General features: G+C 59.3%; 1 protein-coding gene across 1 annotated transcript; it reads left to right on the top strand.

The window, feature by feature from the left end:
- The first annotated feature begins 4,048 nt into the window (after positions 1–4,048).
- On the top strand, positions 4,049–5,688 carry LOC120681407 (probable carboxylesterase 2). The gene has a single exon (XM_039962894.1). The coding sequence runs from the start codon at positions 4,161–4,163 to the stop codon at positions 5,220–5,222; it is 1,062 nt and encodes a 353-aa protein (XP_039818828.1). The 5' UTR covers positions 4,049–4,160; the 3' UTR covers positions 5,223–5,688.
- Positions 5,689–18,536: the final 12,848 nt, after the last annotated feature.

Here is an 18,536-nt window from a genome sequence, read left to right as displayed (position 1 = left end):
GTGGCCAATGGACTCCTTTAATTTGGGGGCAAATGATTGGATCCGCTTTCGTGGCGGCCACGTCGCACGGCCAGAACACGCCGGCGGCAGTGGCGAGGACCGTGAGGTGAATGATCGAGCAGCCTGCGCCAAGGACTGAAACTGAAGGCTTTCAATGGCGTCCAGGACGACCTGTCAGATCTGATCTGGAGCTACCGTCGTCGTCTCCGGGACGCAACAATCTGGCGAGCATTGCTGCTGATACCACGTACAGTACTGGGCTACTGCCTACCGGCAGGTGAATGTCGAGAGCCCCTCTACCTTCGTACTGGCCGGTGGCCACCGGCAGGTGAGTAGGTGACTGTCGAGACCCCATGGAAGCAGATGCGAGTAAAAAGAAGCTGAACCAGGCGCGGCCCGATCACGATCAGATTGCATCGTACAGGCTCGAATCAGTTCTCGCACCGTCGTTAACACTCTGTAAAGCCACGCTGGCCTTATTTGGTTTTGCTACTGCACACGAGCCAAAAAAATCTCGAAGGGCTAAATGAAATCTATTTACAATTTTTTTAGGGATGAGCATAACTTTTCGCGACGGATCTAATGGCGATAATTAATTAACAGTTAGCTACCGTAATGCTACAGTAATTAGCCTCTAATCATGCAGTCAAAGATCTCAATTCTTCAGAGTTCCTAGTGCAGAGGTTCTGGAGTTGGTTTTGTAAACTGATTTTATTTAACATCGTAATTAGCGTCAAAGTTTTTCAGTACACCCTAGGGCAGATAACCAAACAGGACCGCTGTCCACGGATCCCAGACTCTCCTACAGTACTCCATTTTCTACAGGAGTCCGGAAGCTGCGTCCAGCTCTGAGGCGAGTGTCAACCGCACTTTAATTCGGGCTCTCATGCGGTGCACTGAAGCTGAGTACGGTTACAGCTAAGCATGGTCTTCGTGACAGACTGACAGGCGAATTCGATGCGGCATGAGCACCGAGCAGTGCAGGTACAGGCGCATCCAGTTTGTTACCGCCGAGGACGGGACAGTCTTACGTGTTCGTCGGAACGCCGGTGCCGGCCGGCCGCGCCGCGGGGTCATGTGCACGGTGGCCCTCTCGGCGGTCGTTTTCGGCGGCAGGGTCGCTGTCGTCGCCTTTAAGGTCCGGCGCGTGCTCACTGACGGACTGGAGGTGCCGAGCCCGGGCACGCACGCCTCCCGTTTTCGTACGCTCAAGGCATGGGCACGGCATGTGCGCTGCACGGAGGCCCATTCATGGCGCAGTCCCCGAACACCCGGAACCGGCGAGGGCGATCTGACCGGCCGGGCCGCGGCCAAGCGCGAGGTTGGTGCGTGAAAGGCTCCGAATCGCAGAACCGTCTCAACAGGGCCATGGGTTCGTGAGGCCAGAAACGTGTTCGAGCGAGAGGGCAGCCTCGTGGTGGCAGAGGCGAGGGACTGATCCGGGACACCGGCTCCGCGGCATCCTGCGGGACGGACAGCGAGCTGGGAACGAACACGCCGGCCTGGGCTCGTGGCCGCGCGGCCACTGGCTGGCTTTATGCTTGGAAAGGGCAAGGCAACGGCATTTCCGGCTGCCGTCTCCGCAGCGCAGCACCTAGCTCCCCAGGCGCCCGTGCCCGTCACTGTCGCCGTCTTCAAGCACGGGGCGCAGCTCGGCAGTTCGGGGGGTCTCTCTTAATTAGCACGGCACGGCGAGCTGCTTGATGGTAGCCGGAATGTTATACGCGGAAAAAGCAACGGAGTTGGCAATCGGCAGCGATGTGCTAGTGCAAGAGTAAAGCTCACACCTTCACCTCGGGCGGTTGGGCCACATGATCATCGAGTTCGATCAGGCGTGGTACGAGATTTTGATCCGCCCGCTCTCGGCATCATGCCGGCAGCTGCCGAATCCACAGCCCAAGCAATCAGCGTTTCTGTCTGAAGAATGTTCACGGCTCTACAGCGTGATGCTGCGGAAGAACAGTTGTACACCGTAGTAACATACGATATCCTCCTTCCCCCCTTGTGTTTTTATGAATCCACGCCTGCATGATGTTGTTGCTACTCCTACTCATGTCGTATCAGGGCCGGTTTCAGTTCGGGAATTATGGAGTTAAGTGAGCGGGGGAGCACTGCCGGATTCGAACACCGGATTCAGGGAGGAGACCGATCTCATTCTCATGAAAGCCATTGATGGCGCTGAAAGCGCTGGAACGGCACTGAATCTGGCCGCCCGGCACTACGCGGCGGCCCAACGAGGATCAGACGTGTCAGGATGCTGATTTTCAGCTAGCCACTGTTCACACCGAACAACAGCTTGCAACCCTTTGCTTTGATTAACCGGTTGCCGAAGGGATCTGATCGAGCAGACCCTGCAGAGTCCAAGGACACGATTACAGGAACGGGTGGGGTAGCAAAACAAGATAGCGTCAGAAATTCTGCGCTGACACTGGCACGGCTCACAAGCAACCGTCCTGCGAGACTGCGTCGGACCGACAAAACCACAGCAGCGGCCAGCGGCGCCTCCCGTGATCCCGTGGCGGGGTATATTTTTCTATTGGCGCGCCGGCTCCACGAAAGCTGTAACTTTGCAGGAGCACGGGGTGTGCGCCTGTGCGGGGCTCCCCGCTCCCGGCATCACCGCGCGCGCCCTGCATGACAAGCGGGAGCCGGCGCCCCCTGCCGTGCCTTTGCGACAAAGCTAGCGGCCGGCACACTCCGCCTGGTGGCGCCGCCGTGCTGGATCGCCTCATCAGGCGCCACTAAGGGCGTCCGCAGTGGGCGTCGACTTGGCTGACGATTTGATTTCTTTAAGTGATAAACAGTGGTCGAACAGTGCTTGCTAGCGATTTGTTCGTCGCTAGCTCGCACAGTCGCCGAGGGAACTTCTCTCACGCGCCCTCTTCCCAACGTCTGCCGCTCTCCTCTCTCTCCCCCAAGTCGCCGGCGCAAATCACCCCCCCCCCCCACTGCGGACGCCCTAATTGATGGATCGATCGGCGGGTGCCGGCCCACTCGCCGGGAGACAGATCGGCGTGGGAGAGCCAAGGTTAGGGGCGCTAGACCGGCGAGTGGAGGCAGCGCTGTGTGGACGAGGAGCGGGACAGCCGAGCGTGCTGAGAATGCGCGCGCCATTGAATGCTGAATGATCAGTGCGCGCAAGATTTAGATTTTAGAGAAGCAGCAGCTCGTGATGAGGACCAGGCAGCGTTGATCCCAGGTGAGAACTGAAAAGGCTGAGCGGTAGAAACTGTGCAGATAATGTTTACGCGAGAAGCCAGCAAGTACCACGGCTGTGGCGGAATGCAGAGGTGATGCTTTGATTAGCTTAAAACCCCATGCTGCTGAGCCTGTAATTCAGACAAGCACGGAAGGATTTCAAGAAGCGTTTGCACTTTGCAGCTCTGCAGAGTGGAAACGACTAAACTAAAGCAGTGTGAACTGCCAGTTATTTTAAGCACCGGAAACTTTCCGCCCAAAAGCAGCGGGTCTGGAAAACCCTTTCCAGTTCGTCAAAAAAGCGGAGCGCGAGTTCCGCCCCCCCCCCTCGGCGAACGAGCCGTAGGTCGAGTGGCACGCTCGCCAGGTGCGCGAGCGCGCCCACCCGCGTTCGATTCCCAGCCGCAGTAACGCGAGCGTCGGACCGAGCAAGTGGTGTGCGTGTGTTTGCTCGGTAGACGCGTCCCGAGATTGTTCGGACAATTTAGTCTGCATTAAATCCGATTAGCGTGAGCACCCAATCTCTTACCTAACTTCCCAGTGCTCCTGGATGCTTAAAAAAATGCCCCCCCGCCCAAATCAAGAGCAGAAATCGCGCCATTAACAGCATTCTTAATACCTTTTCTAGCGGGGATTGATGTGAACTGTGAATCGCGCGGGGCACATGCCCGGCACGGTACGGTCCAGACTCCGGCGGCAGCGGAGCGAGAGAAAGAAATTAAAGGCCGGTCAGGCGGGCCGGTGCTAAAGCGGTAGTCCAAAGCCCATCACCACGATCCGCGCCACGAAAATAGTGCGGTGCGCCCAGCCCTGTCGGCTGCCTCCGCCCATATAACCGGACCCCATGCCCGTGGCAGCCTCAGTCTCCGAGACGCAGCAGCAGCTAGGGGCGGACAGGCAGAGCTCCCCTCACAGTCTCACACTCCACTCTGCCACCCCCTGTCTGAGCTGCGTCTGTTGCCATGGCCGCGCGGATCTTGCTCCCGCTGCTGCTCTTCCTCCTCGGCTCGCATTGCTGGTCCGGGGCGGCGGCGGCGGGGAGGCGGCAGCTGCTGCAGGCGCGGCGCGCCGGGGACCCCAACTCGCAGGTCAAGTTCGACTTCTCGCCGTTCCTCATCGAGTACAAGAGCGGGCGCGTGAAGCGGCTGATGGGCACCGACGTGGTGGCGGCGTCCTCGGACGCGCTCACGGGCGTCACCTCCCGCGACGTCGTCATCGACCCGTCCACGGGTGTCGCGGCGCGGCTCTACCTCCCGAGCTTCCGCGGCGGCGCCCGGGTGCCCGTGCTGGTCTACTTCCACGGCGGCGCGTTCGTGGTGGAGTCCGCGTTCACGCCCATCTACCACGCCTACCTCAACACGCTGGCGGCGAGGGCGGGCGTGGTGGCCGTGTCCGTCAACTACCGCCTGGCGCCGGAGCACCCGCTCCCGGCGGCGTACGACGACTCGTGGGCGGCGCTCCGGTGGGTGCTCGCGAGCGCGGCCGGGTCGGACCCGGACCCGTGGCTGTCCCAGTACGGCGACCTGTCCCGGCTGTTCCTCGCCGGCGACAGCGCGGGCGGCAACATCGCGCACAACCTGGCATTGCGCGCCGGGGAGGAGGGCCTGGACGGCGGCGCGCGGATCAAGGGCGTGGCGCTGCTGGACCCCTACTTCCAGGGCCGGAGCCTCGTGGGGGCCGACGCCGCGGACCCGGCGTACCTCCAGTCGGCGGCGCGCACCTGGAGCTTCATCTGCGCGGGGCGGTACCCGATCACCCACCCCTACGCCGACCCGCTGGTGCTGCCGGCGGCGTCGTGGCAGCACCTGGGCGCGTCCCGCGTGCTGGTGACCGTGTCGGAGCGGGACCGGCTGAGCCCCTGGCAGCGCGCCTACTACGCCGCGCTCCGGGGCAGCGGCTGGCCCGGGGAGGCAGAGCTGTACGAGACCCCCGGCGAGGGCCACGTCTACTTCCTCACCAAGCTCGGCTCGCCGCAGGCGCTCGCCGAGATGGCCAAGCTCGTCGCCTTCATTAACCGCGACTAGTAGCCGGGGTGGCGATCGGAGCCGCCGGCTCGCCGCTGCGGCAGCTCAGTAACCCATCAGTATACTACAGTACTGGCGGTAACTAGCGAGGAGTGAGGGGTGGTTAGTACTAGTAATTACTAGTTTTTTTGTCCTTGATGGTGTTTACCGGTCAATTAGTACTATTCACTATACGCCGTCGGAAGAAATGGTTCCTCCCCGGCAACCGTCCGGATGGAGAGGGGGACCGGTGCTCGTTCGCCCGCCTGCCCGCGGCGCGTCTCATTGACTGCAGTCCGCAGGCACCGGCAGGAGGCTATCGTGCTGCGCAGCTGTGCTAGTGTGCTGGCCGCTGCCTGCGTGCAGCGGTTACTTCAGTTACAGTGCTGCCGTAAAATATTCGTATAGAAGCGTCACTCTGCTACTACTAGTACCAGCTACCGAATGCAGTGTGTACTATTTTTCGTTTGTGGTTGGTTGGTGATTCTATCGGTGGGGTCAATTTCTCTCTCTGTGGAGTGTGGCGTTCACATGAGCCGGCGCGGCGCGGCGCGGCGCGGCCACCGCGGTCCGCGGCGGGGAATGTGTGTCTCGTGACCTTTCTTTTTTGCTCGGGGAGTGCGAGCGTGTCAGTCGTGTGATTCCAATTCCAGCATTCGGGGGGCTCGGGCTCCGCGGCCGTCCGGCGCCGCGGCGCCGGTGGTCGATGGGTGGGGGTGGGCTTTGGAATCGTGTCCCCGGCCGGCTTGCGCGGGCGTAAATGAGGGTCGCGTCGTCGCGCACGCTACTGCCGCTGCCGCGGCATGTAGTCCCGGGGACCCACCGGGCGCGCGCGGTCGGCACCGGCACCGCTGGCCGCATCCGGAAGAGGGGCTCGGGCTCGTGCAGCGACGGCATGCCTGTGCGGACGGGACGCGGTGCCGGCCACCACGCCCTTCTGTTCCGGTGCAAGACAGCTCTGGATCGGAGAGCACGGCGCGGGCGCGCGCCGGCGGCAAAGCTCGCCGAACGTTCACACTCCTTCACGTGGGGTGTCTGTTCGCTCGCGGCGCGCTCCGGCGCTTTTGCGCTCGCTCCCCTGGTTGTTACTATTTTTTTTCCTGCGTAGCACGGTGAAAACGGACACGGATTTCCATTGGGGTCTCGGTGATCGGAGCCTGTTAGAAGCGACGGCGAACAAAAACAACGAAAACAGTAAATATCAAACTGTAAGAGACACAAGAATTTAACGTGAAAAATTCCTCCAATGCGAAGGGTAAAAACTACGGGCGCCAGCCAGCGAGAACTTCACTGTATCGGGTGTGTGTTTACAACGCCTAACGGCGGCTTATAAGAGTAATAATCGAATTGTTCTCTGGTGAAGCCTATGAATTAGATATATAGGAGTCATATGGTCTCCTCAAATTCTACTAGCAATGTGGGATTAAAAGTTTGCACCACATGAGCCTTTGAGATTTATTTGGAATAACTGAAATACTTAATGGGCCAAGCCCAAATTCTAACAATCTCCCACCAGAATTTGGATCACAATATAACATACTCCACATTAATACAAATTTCTTCTTGTAGCATATCAAAATCATCACCTGAACACAACAAAGAATAGAAGTTCTGGCGCCAAATAACCTCTTGGGCTAAGCTGTCAAACCAACTAAGCTTGAGCAAAAGTCAAACTTAGCTACAGGAACTGGTTTAGTCATCATATTAGCTGGATTGTCATGAGTACTGATTTTGCATATCTTCAATTTACCTTGTGAAATAACATCACGAACATAATAGTACACATCAATATGCTTTGTCCTTTCATGAAACATTTGATTTTTGGTGAGGCAAATAGACTTATTTTTCTCAGGTAAGCTCACAATCTCCCATGTGCCATTTTTCTTAAGAGACTGCATCTCCTCTTGCATAGCTGAGATCCACTTCTCCTTATCAACAGAATCAACGGCTTCATAATATGTTGCTGGCTCACAAGCATCCTCCACATATTCAGCACAACTCAAAGCATAATAAGTTAGATTACACTCCTCAATTAAACGGTTTGGAGGTCCACAACTTCTCTTTGATCTGCGAAGAGCAATAGGTAAATCTACATCCTTCTCATGCTGCAAATCAGACTGTGAAACTGGAGGTGAGTGCTGAACAGTATCAGGAACACTATCTGAAATATCATTACCAACAACTTCATTTTCCTGTTCATCCATAAGCTCCACCTGCACACTAACTTGTGGCTGCAATTTTTCAACTAAAGTATTATCTGTGGACAGACTGTCAATAAACATCACAGACTCATTGAAAACAACACTTCTGCTCATGAAAGTCTTTTTAGTTTCAGGATTCCACAATTTATATCCTTTGACTCCCGAACCATAACCAAGATACAGACATTTAATAGTTCTAGGCTCTAATTTTCAATTATCAACATGAGCATAAGCAGTGCAGTCAAAAACTCTCAAGTGTGCATAATCTGCAGGTGTACCAGACCATACCTCAATAGGAGTCTTCTTGTTGAGTGGAATAGAAGGCGACCTATTGATCAAATAGCATGCAGTATTAGCAGCCTCAGCCCAAAAACGCTTGTTCATGCGGGCGTTGGACAGCTTGCAACGAGCCTTCGAGATAATGGTCCTGTTCATGCGCTCGGTCACACCATTCTGCTGCGGAGTGTATGGGATGGTGTGATGCCTAACAATGCCTTTTTTCTGCAATAATTATCAAAGACATCCGAACAAAATTCTCCACCATTATCAGTGCGAAGCACCTTGACCTTCTTCTCAGTTTGCCTTTCTATCATAACTTTCCACTCTGTAAAAGCAGCAAAAGTATCATCTTTGTTTTTCAGAAAATAAGGCCAGACTCTTCTAGAGTAATCATCAATAATGGTACGCATATAACGAGCTTACGGGAAGGACCCCACAAATCAGCATGAATATAATCAAGTGTACCTTTTGTCGTGGAGCTGCAACCACGGCCGGGTGGCGGAAGGCACCCGCCCTAGCCCAGAGGTTGTGTACTCGGGGGTTAGCTAGTCCCAGAACGATCTCACTCAAGAACACGATGAACACAGCAAGATTTAGAGTGGTTCGGGCCGCCGGAGCATAATACCCTACGTCCACTGTGTGTTGTATTGCCTCCCCACGAGAGTGTGAGAGCTGCGAGAGCTTGTGTCTGTCCGGCGCTGTCCTGTGCACATCGAGTGCCTCCCTTTTATATCTCAAGGGAGGCGCGTACATGGCTGCCGGGACCCCGACAAGTGGGCCCAGCGATGCGGTATAAAATATAGTACTGTTCATCATTATGGCGTTGCAGGCAAAGGAGATCTTTCTCTGGATATCTTTGCCTGCTCTTGGAGTCTCCCGTTCAGCATGTCTAGGCGCTGTCTTGTCGGAACGGCGCCCGTCGTAGCCAGCGGCGTCGCCTGCCACGTAGCTGAACGGCTGTGTAGGGAGCGGCGTAGGCGGTATGATGGAAAAGTGCCGTGCCGTCGTATCCATTTAATGCGGCTGCCGGGCTCTGCGCGGGCGCGGCACAGGCGGCTGCACTGTGCACCTTGGTAATACGCGGTGCACAGCGGGGCCTGACAAAGGCTGTCCCGCGTGCTGCGGCGGCAGAGCATGCGTCAACCATCCGCATTAAATACGGTGGGTGGGCGAGTCCCCCTTGCGGAGGACTCGCGCACAAGCCCGCGCCCGTGCCTCCGGGACACGTGGCGGCTCCGGACCCCCGCACGGTAAGGGGGTCCGGACGGCGCAGGAGGTCCCGGACCCCTATGGGGGGTCCGAGGCCTCGGCTGTCAGCTCGGAGCTTCCCTTCCTTAGAGACACGTGGCGTCTCCGGACCCATCCCCAGGCGGGGAACGGGTCCGGGGCCGTTGGCCTGGTGAGGGAAGAGCCTGACCGGAGGGGCCTGGCTACTCCGTCCTTACGCGTAGTTACGGATAACCACGCGGGTCCTGTCTTGCTGCGGTAAGAGTGGGTATCCCTGCTATAGGGTACCGACAGTGGCCCCCGGGCCCACCTTGGGGGAGGTACGAACCCGCAGGTGGGGCCACTACCACGATTTGGCACTGCATAGCTTGAAGTTTCTTTCTGCAGAGGTCTTGACCGGCTTTGACCATCCATCGGATTGTTCGCTGCCTCATCACATCGCAACGGCTTATTGACTCGTGGCCCCCACGCACAGTCGTACACCTAGTCATGCGCGCGACGCTCGGCATTCTTGCGGCCAGAGTAAACGGATCATTTACCACCGGCGCAGTTCCCGAAAAGCTCGGCCACGCCAGCGCTTAATACGCGCACGTCAGCTCGGCTTCCGCCTCGCTCCGCGCGCGCGTGGGCAACGGTTCAGATCCCGTCTTTTCGCACCCTTGTTGGTTACCCGCTCACCCCGCCAGGTGGGCCTGGCCCCCCACGTCATGGACTGGGCGGTTAACTCCAGGCGCGGGCGTCGCTTGGGTTCCGGCGACGGTTCCGGGGTGCGCCGGTTGATTCGGGCTTATATTGGGATGAATCCGCATTCCGCGGTTACTTTCCCGCATTCACCTTCTTCCTTCCAACCTTTGTGCCCCTTTGCTTTCGAGCTTTCCTCGTCCCTTTCTCCCCCGCACAGGTTGCTTCTTACTCCACCGAGAGATGGCATCCCTTGTTCATCCCCGCCGCTACCAGACCGAGGGAGAGTTGAACACAGTGCGCCGTCTGCTGGGATGGAGTGCTCTGGAGACCGGCTGGGGGGTGCGAGCAGGCTCGGTTCCCCTTGGCAACCTCCGCGTCGGGGAGTTTGTGCTATTTATCTCGCACATCTCCACCGGCGTGGGACTGCCGATTTCTTCGTTCCTGCTGCTGCTGCTGGAAGACTTCGGCCTCCAACTTCAGCATCTGACGCCACACTCCCTCCTCCTGACGTCCATCTTCGTGCATTTATGCGAGATGTTCGTGGGAGTTCGGCCCTGCGTCATCCTCTTCCGCTATTTCTTCATTCTGGTGAGGTCCGGAAGGAGCAAGGACGAGGTGGGGGGGGGTACTACTTCCAGGTGAGAAGTGACCTGGCAACTCCTTACATTCCCGGCCTTGCTAGCGGAAAGTGGGAGGAGTGGCGCAGGGACTGGGTGATCGCCACCACCGAAGCCAACGAGCGCCTCGCCCTGCCGACCGAGGGGCCCGCCTCCGACAAGGCATCCTGGAGGGCCAAGCCGTCGCTGCAGCCGGAGTTCGACTCCGTGCTGGACAAGATCAGGTCACTGGCGGAGAGCGGCCTCACCTCGTGGCATGTGCTCGGAGACTTCGTGAAGCGCCGGATCGCTCCCCTGAAGCAGCGGCCGCGTCCTGCGTGGAACTTCACCGGCCTCAACGACTGCAGCAGGACCCAACGCGGTGAGGGGAGCGACCTGACTCAGGAGGCCTTGGAGGTTCTGGTGCGGAATGTGACTGGGGACGCCTTCATCCTGGAGAACCTGATCCTCCCGCAGAGCATAGTCCCCCTCTGCGAGGACTCCGCGAGGACGGCGGTGCTGGCCACCCTGCCAACCCTGGACGACTGGGGACTGGCCCCACGCCTAACCGGAGGCGACGCGAACCGTGGGCTCCGGATCCCTGGCGCGTCCGGGGATCAAGCCACGCTGAGTGCTGCGGGGTCCGGCGCCACCACGAAGGGGAAGCAGGCCGCGGCTAGCAGCGCGGCCGCGGCCGGCTCCAGCCGGGCACAGGGCAGCTCCGGTGCATCGTCGGGCGACGCAGGCCGGCGCAGGCTACTCCGGGGCGACGGGACCCTGGTCTCGGAGCCCGCCGCGAAGCGCCAGAGGTCTTCCGAGGGCGCAGGCCAGGGCAGCTCCCGGGCTGCCGGCCCCCACGGGCCCTCTGGGGCGACTGGACCACCACCATCGCCACCGAGGAATTCCTCCCGCCGGCAGCAAGAGCAGCAGCAGCAGCAACAGCCGCAAGAGCAGCGGCAGTAGGCACGCGGGCAGCAACAGCAGCAACAGGTGCGACCCCGGGTTGCGCCCATGCCGCAGCCACAGGGACGGCAGCAGCGGGAGCAAGCCCGGGTTGCACCTGCATCGCAGCTGCAAGGGCAGCAGCAGCAACTGCAGCAGCAGCAGCCGCAAGAGAAGAGGCCCGGGCTCCGGGGACGCTGGGTACCCGGTACTTCTGGGTTAGTGTCATCCTGCTCTCTTCCCTTGCGCCGGTGCTCTGTTTTGTTTTTTGAAGGCTTTTCTGCTTTGTTACCAGGGCTCCTCGCCCCAGCGGTTCTTCTACCCTCGTCGGCACATCGGCAGGTGTCCAGGCGTCGGCGGCGACGGCGACAGCAGATACGGGACCCTCAGGTACGGCGACCTGCTGCTAGCTCCGTGGCGCATGACGTGATGCTGACTGACGTGTCATTTTTAGACTCTGCAGCGCACATCGCGGCGGCGGCGGCGGGGGCGCCGGTGCTGGGTGCAGCTGCGCCCGACCCGATGCTGCGGCGGCTGAAATGCCGGCTCTGGACGCCGCGGCCCCCGGCGCTGCGGCGGCGGAGGCGCCAGTACTGGGCGCAGCCGCACCCGAAACGGTGGTGGAGATGCCGGTGCTGGGCGCAGCCGCACCCGACGCGGCGGCGGCGGAGGCACCGGAGCTGGGCGCAGCCGCACCCGACGCGGTGGCGGCGGAGGCACCGGAGCTGGGCACGGCTGCGTCCGCCACGGCGGCGGCGGGGGCGCCGGAGCTGGGCACAGCTGCACCCGACGCAGTGGCGGCGGAGGCACCGGAGCTGGGCACGGCTGCGTCCGCCACGGCGGCAGCGGGGGCGCCGGAGCTGAGCTCGGCCGCGCCCGACACGGCGGCAGCGGGGGCGCCAGAGCCGAGCTCGGCCGCGCCCGACAAGGCGGCAGCGGGGGCGCCAGAGCCGAGCTCGGCCGCGCCCGACACGGCGGCAGCGGGGGCGCCAGAGCCGAGCTCGGCCGCGCCCGACAAGGCGGCAGCGGGGGCGCCAAAGCCGAGCTCGGCCGCGCCCGACACGGCGGCAGCAGGGGCGCCGGAGCTGGGCACAGCCGCACCCGACGCGGTGGCAGCGGAGGCGTCGGAGACAAGTGCCGCCGCGGAAGCCCCCACGTCCAGCTCCGGTCCAGTTGCAGAGGAGGAGTTGGAGGTGGTCTTTGGGAGGCGGCTCCTGCAGCTCCAACTCCCAGAGGAGGATGCGACTCCCCTTCCCCAGGTGCTGTTGCAGGTTCGGCGGTCGATCGAGGAGGCAACCTCTTCCGCCGAGGTGGCCTTCCGGCGGGAGTGGTCTGCCCTGGAGAGCGAGCGCCAGCGCCTCTCCGACTGGCACACCCGCCTGGAAGCGCGCACGAAGGCTGAAGCCTCCCTCGCTGCGGAAACTCGGTCAAAGCTCAAGGCGGACCAAGAGGCCTACAGAGCCAACCTTAGGAAGGTGTTTGACCGAGAGTTCGCTGTGTCAAACCGAGAGAAATCCTTGGCGCAGCGGGAGCAGGACTTCACCCTGGAGGTTGTTGGCTTCGCTGCTCAGCAGTCCGACCTCGAGGCTCACCTCGCAGCTCAACAGTCCGAGCTGGAGACTCGCAGCGAGGACCTCGAGGTCCGGAGGCTGGAGCTCGACGTCTTCTCTACGACTCTGCAGGGATGGCGTGAACAACTGCAGGAGAGAGCCCGCAAGCTAACTGCCGACGAGGCGGATTTGGAGGAGGGCCGGAAGTCCCTCGCCAAGCGGGAGGCTCACGCCACCGGCATAGAGAAAGAACTTGGGCGCCAGCGAGACTCGCTCAAGAAGCTGAAGGAGTGGGCGGAGCAGAGGGAGACCAAGCTCGAGGAGAGGTCCCGCGTGCTCGAGGAGAGGTCCCGCGAGGTGGAGGTGGCCAAGGCGGCCCTGGACACCCGGGTGCAAGAGGCGGTCCAGGAGGCGGTCCGGAAGCACCAGGAGGACCAGCGCGCGGGAGCCCAGCGGATCGCTGACTGGGCGGCCGAAGCGAGCCTCGCACTGGTGCCATTGGGAATGAGCCCGATCCAGGTGGCGGAGCCGCCAGCTTCGATAGCTGACGCTCTCCCAGTGCTGAGCTCTGCTTCGGATAGGCTCCATCGTCTGGAGCCAGTCCTTGCTGGTCAGCTTGAAGCCGAGGGTCGCGAGCTGATCCGGATGGTGGCGGAGCACATCCTGACCTGCCTCCGGAGCCATGACCCGGCCATGTCACTGGCGCCCGTGGTCAATGGCCCTGTAGCGGAGACGGAGGTCGCCGCTCGGGACAGCGTGCGAGAGGTCGTTGACTTCGTTGCCGCCTACTTCAAGCGGGAACCTGCGGACCCTTGAGCGGGGCATTGTACCTTTTTCCTTTTGCATTATGTAACAAACTTTGTATTAGCTGAAATTTTTGAAGTAGAAGAAACTTCAACTTAGCTGTTTGTCTGTTGATTTGGGGTATGCAGCGCCCCGGCGCCCTGGGCCCCTGGCGGATAGGTTCAATTGATTGGACCTGTCTGCCACGTGAGCCGTAGGAGATGCTCTGGACCTCCTTGGTATAGGGCAGCATAGTCTGTAAGATGAGCTAGCGCCTTGTTCCCTGTGTAGTATACAGGACTACATATAGAAGAATCAAGTTCACTTATACAGTAGCAATGATACTGCAACTTAGCTGCTTGACGCATGCAGAATCCGTTCGTGATGTGTGGAACGAAGCGGATGCTCCGGGCCCCCTGGAAGATAGACTCAGTTGTTTTGAGTCTGTCTACCATTGAGACTGAATCTTGATCTGCATGAAGGCTTTGAAGCAGATGCTAGGACCCCCTGGTAGGTAGACTCAATGGTTTGAGGCTGGCTACCACCAATCAGGGCTTAACCTGTGTACCACTTCAAATTTACAGCTTAGTAACAGGCCCGCGGGACTCGTCCGTGACCAGCGCCAGGCTGGTACAAGGTCCGGGGCTCTAGATGCGCAGGTCCAGGTTGATCAGCGCTTGTTACAGAGTGGTGGAGTGTGTAGGCTTAGGGTACGGGACCAGGCTAAGGCGCTACACAAGGCTCCGGACCATTCCAGGAAACAGCACGATCTTCCCGGACCTGGCTTCATCATCCCAGGCCTCTCGCAGCAGTGGCAAGATCACTTTGTTGTACTCAATCTTTTGAGATATAGGACTGGGCATGCCGTGTTGGATTTAGGAAACCAACTCTTGAGCTGGAACGGGGTCCGGGCCCTTAATTACCTGACTCCAGGTACTAGAGTACTTGTTACAGGGTGGTGGAGTGTGTAGGCTTTTGGGTACGGAACCAGCTAATCGGCTACACAGGACTCCGGACCACCCCAGGAAACAAGCACCCGCTCTCCCGAGTAGGTCCCTAAGGGTCTGGACTCTTCTCCAGCAGCAAGAGGGTCCGGATCTGTACGGCAGTCCAGCAACTCAGCTCAGATCTTAGTTGTAGCAACAAGGACAGCGGTCCCCGCGGGGGGTTAGAGAGGTAAAAACTTTGAGAATCGGCATGCGAATTTAAATTTTGACACAAAGACAGAACTGGGAGAAATTATTTCCTTTGCAATCTTGTTGTACATGGCTTGCGCGATGGATGCCAGAGACTGGGTTTACGAGGTCGGACCTCTACCGTTCTGGGCCGCGCGTTAGCCGACGGTGCGATAGATGCCAGAGGTCGGGTTTACGAGGGTGGCCCCCAACCGCTCTGGGCCACACGGTAACTCTATCTTATTACAAAGTAAAAGATTATTTTCCGGCTCTGCCTAGGTGTAGAACTTACGCAGATGCTCTATGTTCCATGGGTTGGGCAGCGGCACTCCATCTTCTGTGGCGAGGCGAACGCATCCGGGCCGGCATACCTCTGTAGCCCTGAAGGGCCCCTCCCAGCTGGGGGAGAGTTTGTGAAGCCCTGCTCTGCTCAGGATTCGTCTGAGGACGGGGTCACCAGCCCGGAGCTCCCTGCTGTGCACGAACCGTTGATGATAGCGCCGGAGCGCCTGGTTGTAGCGTGCATTTCGGATTGCTGCTCGCCACCTTCGCTCATCAACGAAGTCCACGTCGTCGCGCCGCAGCTGTTCCTGCATGGATTCGTCAAAGGCCTGGACCCGTGGTGAGCCAAGGTGAATTTCTGGGGGAAGGCATGCTTCAGCCCCGTAGACCAAGAAGAACGGAGTCTCCCCGGTGGCTCGGCTGGGTGTGGTCCAGTTGCCCCATAGTACGCATGGAAGCTCGTCAACCCATTTGGCACCATGCTTCTTCAAGTAGTTGTAGGTGCGGGTCTTGAGTCCCCTGAGGATCTCTGCATTCGCTCTCTCAACCTGTCCATTGCTGCGGGGGTGTGCTACGGACGCAAAGCATAGCTGGATGCCGATGTCCTCACAGTACTCTTGGAAGAGTCTGCTTTTGAATTGGGTCCCGTTATCCGCAATGATGCGGCTTGGGACGCCAAATCGGCACACAATGGACCTGAGGAAGGCGACTGCTGATTTCTTAGTGATATTCACCACTGGGGTAACTTCCGGCCACTTGGTGAACTTGTCGATGGCGACATAGAGGAACCGATACCCGCCGACAGCCCGGGGGAATGGCCCCAGGATATCCACACCCCACACAGCGAATGGCCATGAGGGCGGAAGCATCTGCAGAGCTTGAGCCGGGGTGTGTATTTGCTTTGCATGGAATTGACATGCTTTGCAGGACCTTACCAGCTCAGCCGCATCCTGGAGTGCTGTTGGCCAGTAGAAGCCATGCCGAAAGGCCCTGCCAACAAGCGTGCGAGAGGAGGAATGACTTCCGCACTCGCCTCCATGGATCTCCGCGAGCAACTCGCGGCCCTCTCCCTGGGAAATGCACCGCATGAGGACACCGTTGGCGCCACGGCGGTAGAGATCCCCTTCTACCACCGCGTAGCGTTTAGCCAACCGGACTATGCGCTCAGCGGACACATCGTCATCAGGGAGGATGTTATCTTTCAGGTAGTCCCGGATCTCGGAGATCCATGCATCGGGAGCTCCCTGAGAAGGTGGGTGTGGCTCTGAGAGGTCACCAGGATCCTCTATAGGGCACACGGCCCAGGTTGGGCACCACAGGTGGAGTGCTGCCGGGACCGCTGGCTTTGAGGTGCTAGCTTGATCCCCTTCACCCAGCTCGACAGGCTGGGTGGTAGGTCTCTGCAGCCGTCTTTCGAAGACACCTTCAGGCACGGGAGCCCAGGTAGATGCTCTCGCAGAGAGATCATCTGCTGCTGAGTTGTGCTCGTGGGGAACGTGCTGTAGTTCCAAGGCGTCGAAGTCCTTCTCGAGCTTCCTCACGTGTATGAGGTATGCCGCGAGCTGGGGATTGTTGCAGTTGCAATCCCCTCAGACCTGCTTGATGATTAGCTGGGAGTCCCCCTTCACCAGAAGCTGCCGGACCCCCAATGAGAGGGCTTGCGTCAGGCCAAAGATCAGAGCTTCGTACTCCGCCATGTTGTTGGTGGCCTTGAACTCAAGGTGCACCATGTACTTCAGCTGATCTCCGTTTGGGTCGATGAGGACCACACCAGCCCCGGCCCACTTCTCGCGGGCGGACCCGTCAAAGAAGAGTGTCCAGTGAGGCTCGGTGAAGACTAGTGCCCTGATTTCCGGCTCTGGGGGTCCAGCGTTGACGACCGGACCCCCAGGATTGCTTGGGGAAGGAGTCCACTCCGCTATGAAATCAGCCAGGATCTGGCTCTTGATTGCATGGCGTGGCTGGAAGTCCAGTTGGAACTCTGCCAGCTCTGCCGCCCACTTGGCGATATTGCCTGTGGCATTGGAGTTGTGCAGGATCGCTCTTAACGGGTAAGAGGTCACTATGACAACTCGATGTGCCTGAAAGTAGTGGCGCAGTTTCCTGGACGCAATTAGTATCGCATAGATAAGCTTATGCGTCTCAAGATACCTGGCCTTCGCCTCGTGGAGGACTTCACTGACGTAGTAAATCGGCTTTTGGACAGTCCGGATCCTGGTTACCGGGTCCGGCACGCCCTTATCCACCACATCAGGTCCTTGGGCCCTCAGCGGCTCCGGGCTCCCACTGGCACAAGGCTCGTCCGGACCCCCTTGTGCGGGGTCCGGGGCTTCAGGCAGAGGTGAGGCTGACGGGCCCCCGTGTCCGGGGTCCGGCGCACCATCTTTGGCCAGGGAGACCCTGGTGTCCCCCTGGCGAGCTTGCTCCGCCCTCTCGGCGACCAGCACCATGCTAACTGCCTCCGCAGACGCAGCAAGATACAGAAACAATGGCTCACCGGGTTCTGGAGCCACCAATACTGGCAGCGAGGGGAGGTGTTGCTTCAGCTCCTGGAAGGCCTGTTCAGCCTCTTCGGTCCAAGTGAATGGACCGGACCTCCTCAATAGTTTGAAGAAGGGGAGGGCCCTCTCAGCTAGCCTCGATATGAAGCGGCTAAGAGCAGCAAGAGATCCAGTGAGCTTCTGGACATCCCTGACGCGGCCAGGAGGCCTCATCGCTTCGATCGCCTTGATCTTGGCTGGGTTTGCCTCGATGCCTCGATGTGAGACCAGGAAACCCAGCAGCTTCCCTGCTGAGACGCCGAAGATGCACTTCTCGGGATTCAGCTTCGTTCGCGTGGCGTGGAGCCGGTCGAAGACGAGGGACAGGTCCTCCACTAGTGTTGACCCTACCTTAGTCTTGACCACAATGTCATCGACATAAACCTCAACATCTCTAATCAGATTACAGAAGGTTTTGTTCATAGCTCGTACAAACGTGGGTAAGGCATTCCTTAGACCATACGGCATGACAATGTAGCAATAAAGCTCATCTACTGTTACAAAGGCAGTATGCTTCCTATCCTCTATAGACATCTGAATCTGGTGGAAACCAGAGTATGCATCTAGGAAAGAAAAAAGGTCACACCCGGAGGTGGAGTCCACGATCTGATCGATACGTGGAAGAGGATAGGGGTCTCTAGGACATGCCTTGTTGAGGCTGGTGTAGTCGATGCACATCCGAAGCTTCCCGTTGGCCTTTGGGACGACGACCGGATTGGCCAACCACACGGGGTGGTGGACCTCCTCGATGAAGCCGGCATGTAGGAGCTTGTGGACTTCTTCGCGGATAAAGTTTTGTCGCTCCACGGACTGCTTCCGAGGCTTCTGGCGCACCGGCGTGGCGTCGGGGTAGATCCTCAGATTGTGCTCGATCACTTCCCTGGGGATCCCGGGCATCTGTGACGGTTCCCAGGCGAACACGTCGACATTTGCCCGGAGGAAAGCGATGAGCGCGTCTTCCTATTTCTCCTCCAGGTTCCCCGCGATACGGGTGGTCCTGGTGGAGTCCGCTCCAATCTTCACCGTCTTCACGGGAACATGGTCCGGATCGGACGGTTGGACCTTGGGAGCCTTTG

Source organism: Panicum virgatum, chromosome 2K (genome assembly GCF_016808335.1).
Source record: "Panicum virgatum strain AP13 chromosome 2K, P.virgatum_v5, whole genome shotgun sequence".
In the NCBI taxonomy this organism is placed as follows: Eukaryota; Viridiplantae; Streptophyta; class Magnoliopsida; order Poales; family Poaceae; genus Panicum; species Panicum virgatum.
Note: the sequence above shows the minus strand (reverse complement) of the source record. Positions and strands in the feature narration are given on the sequence as shown.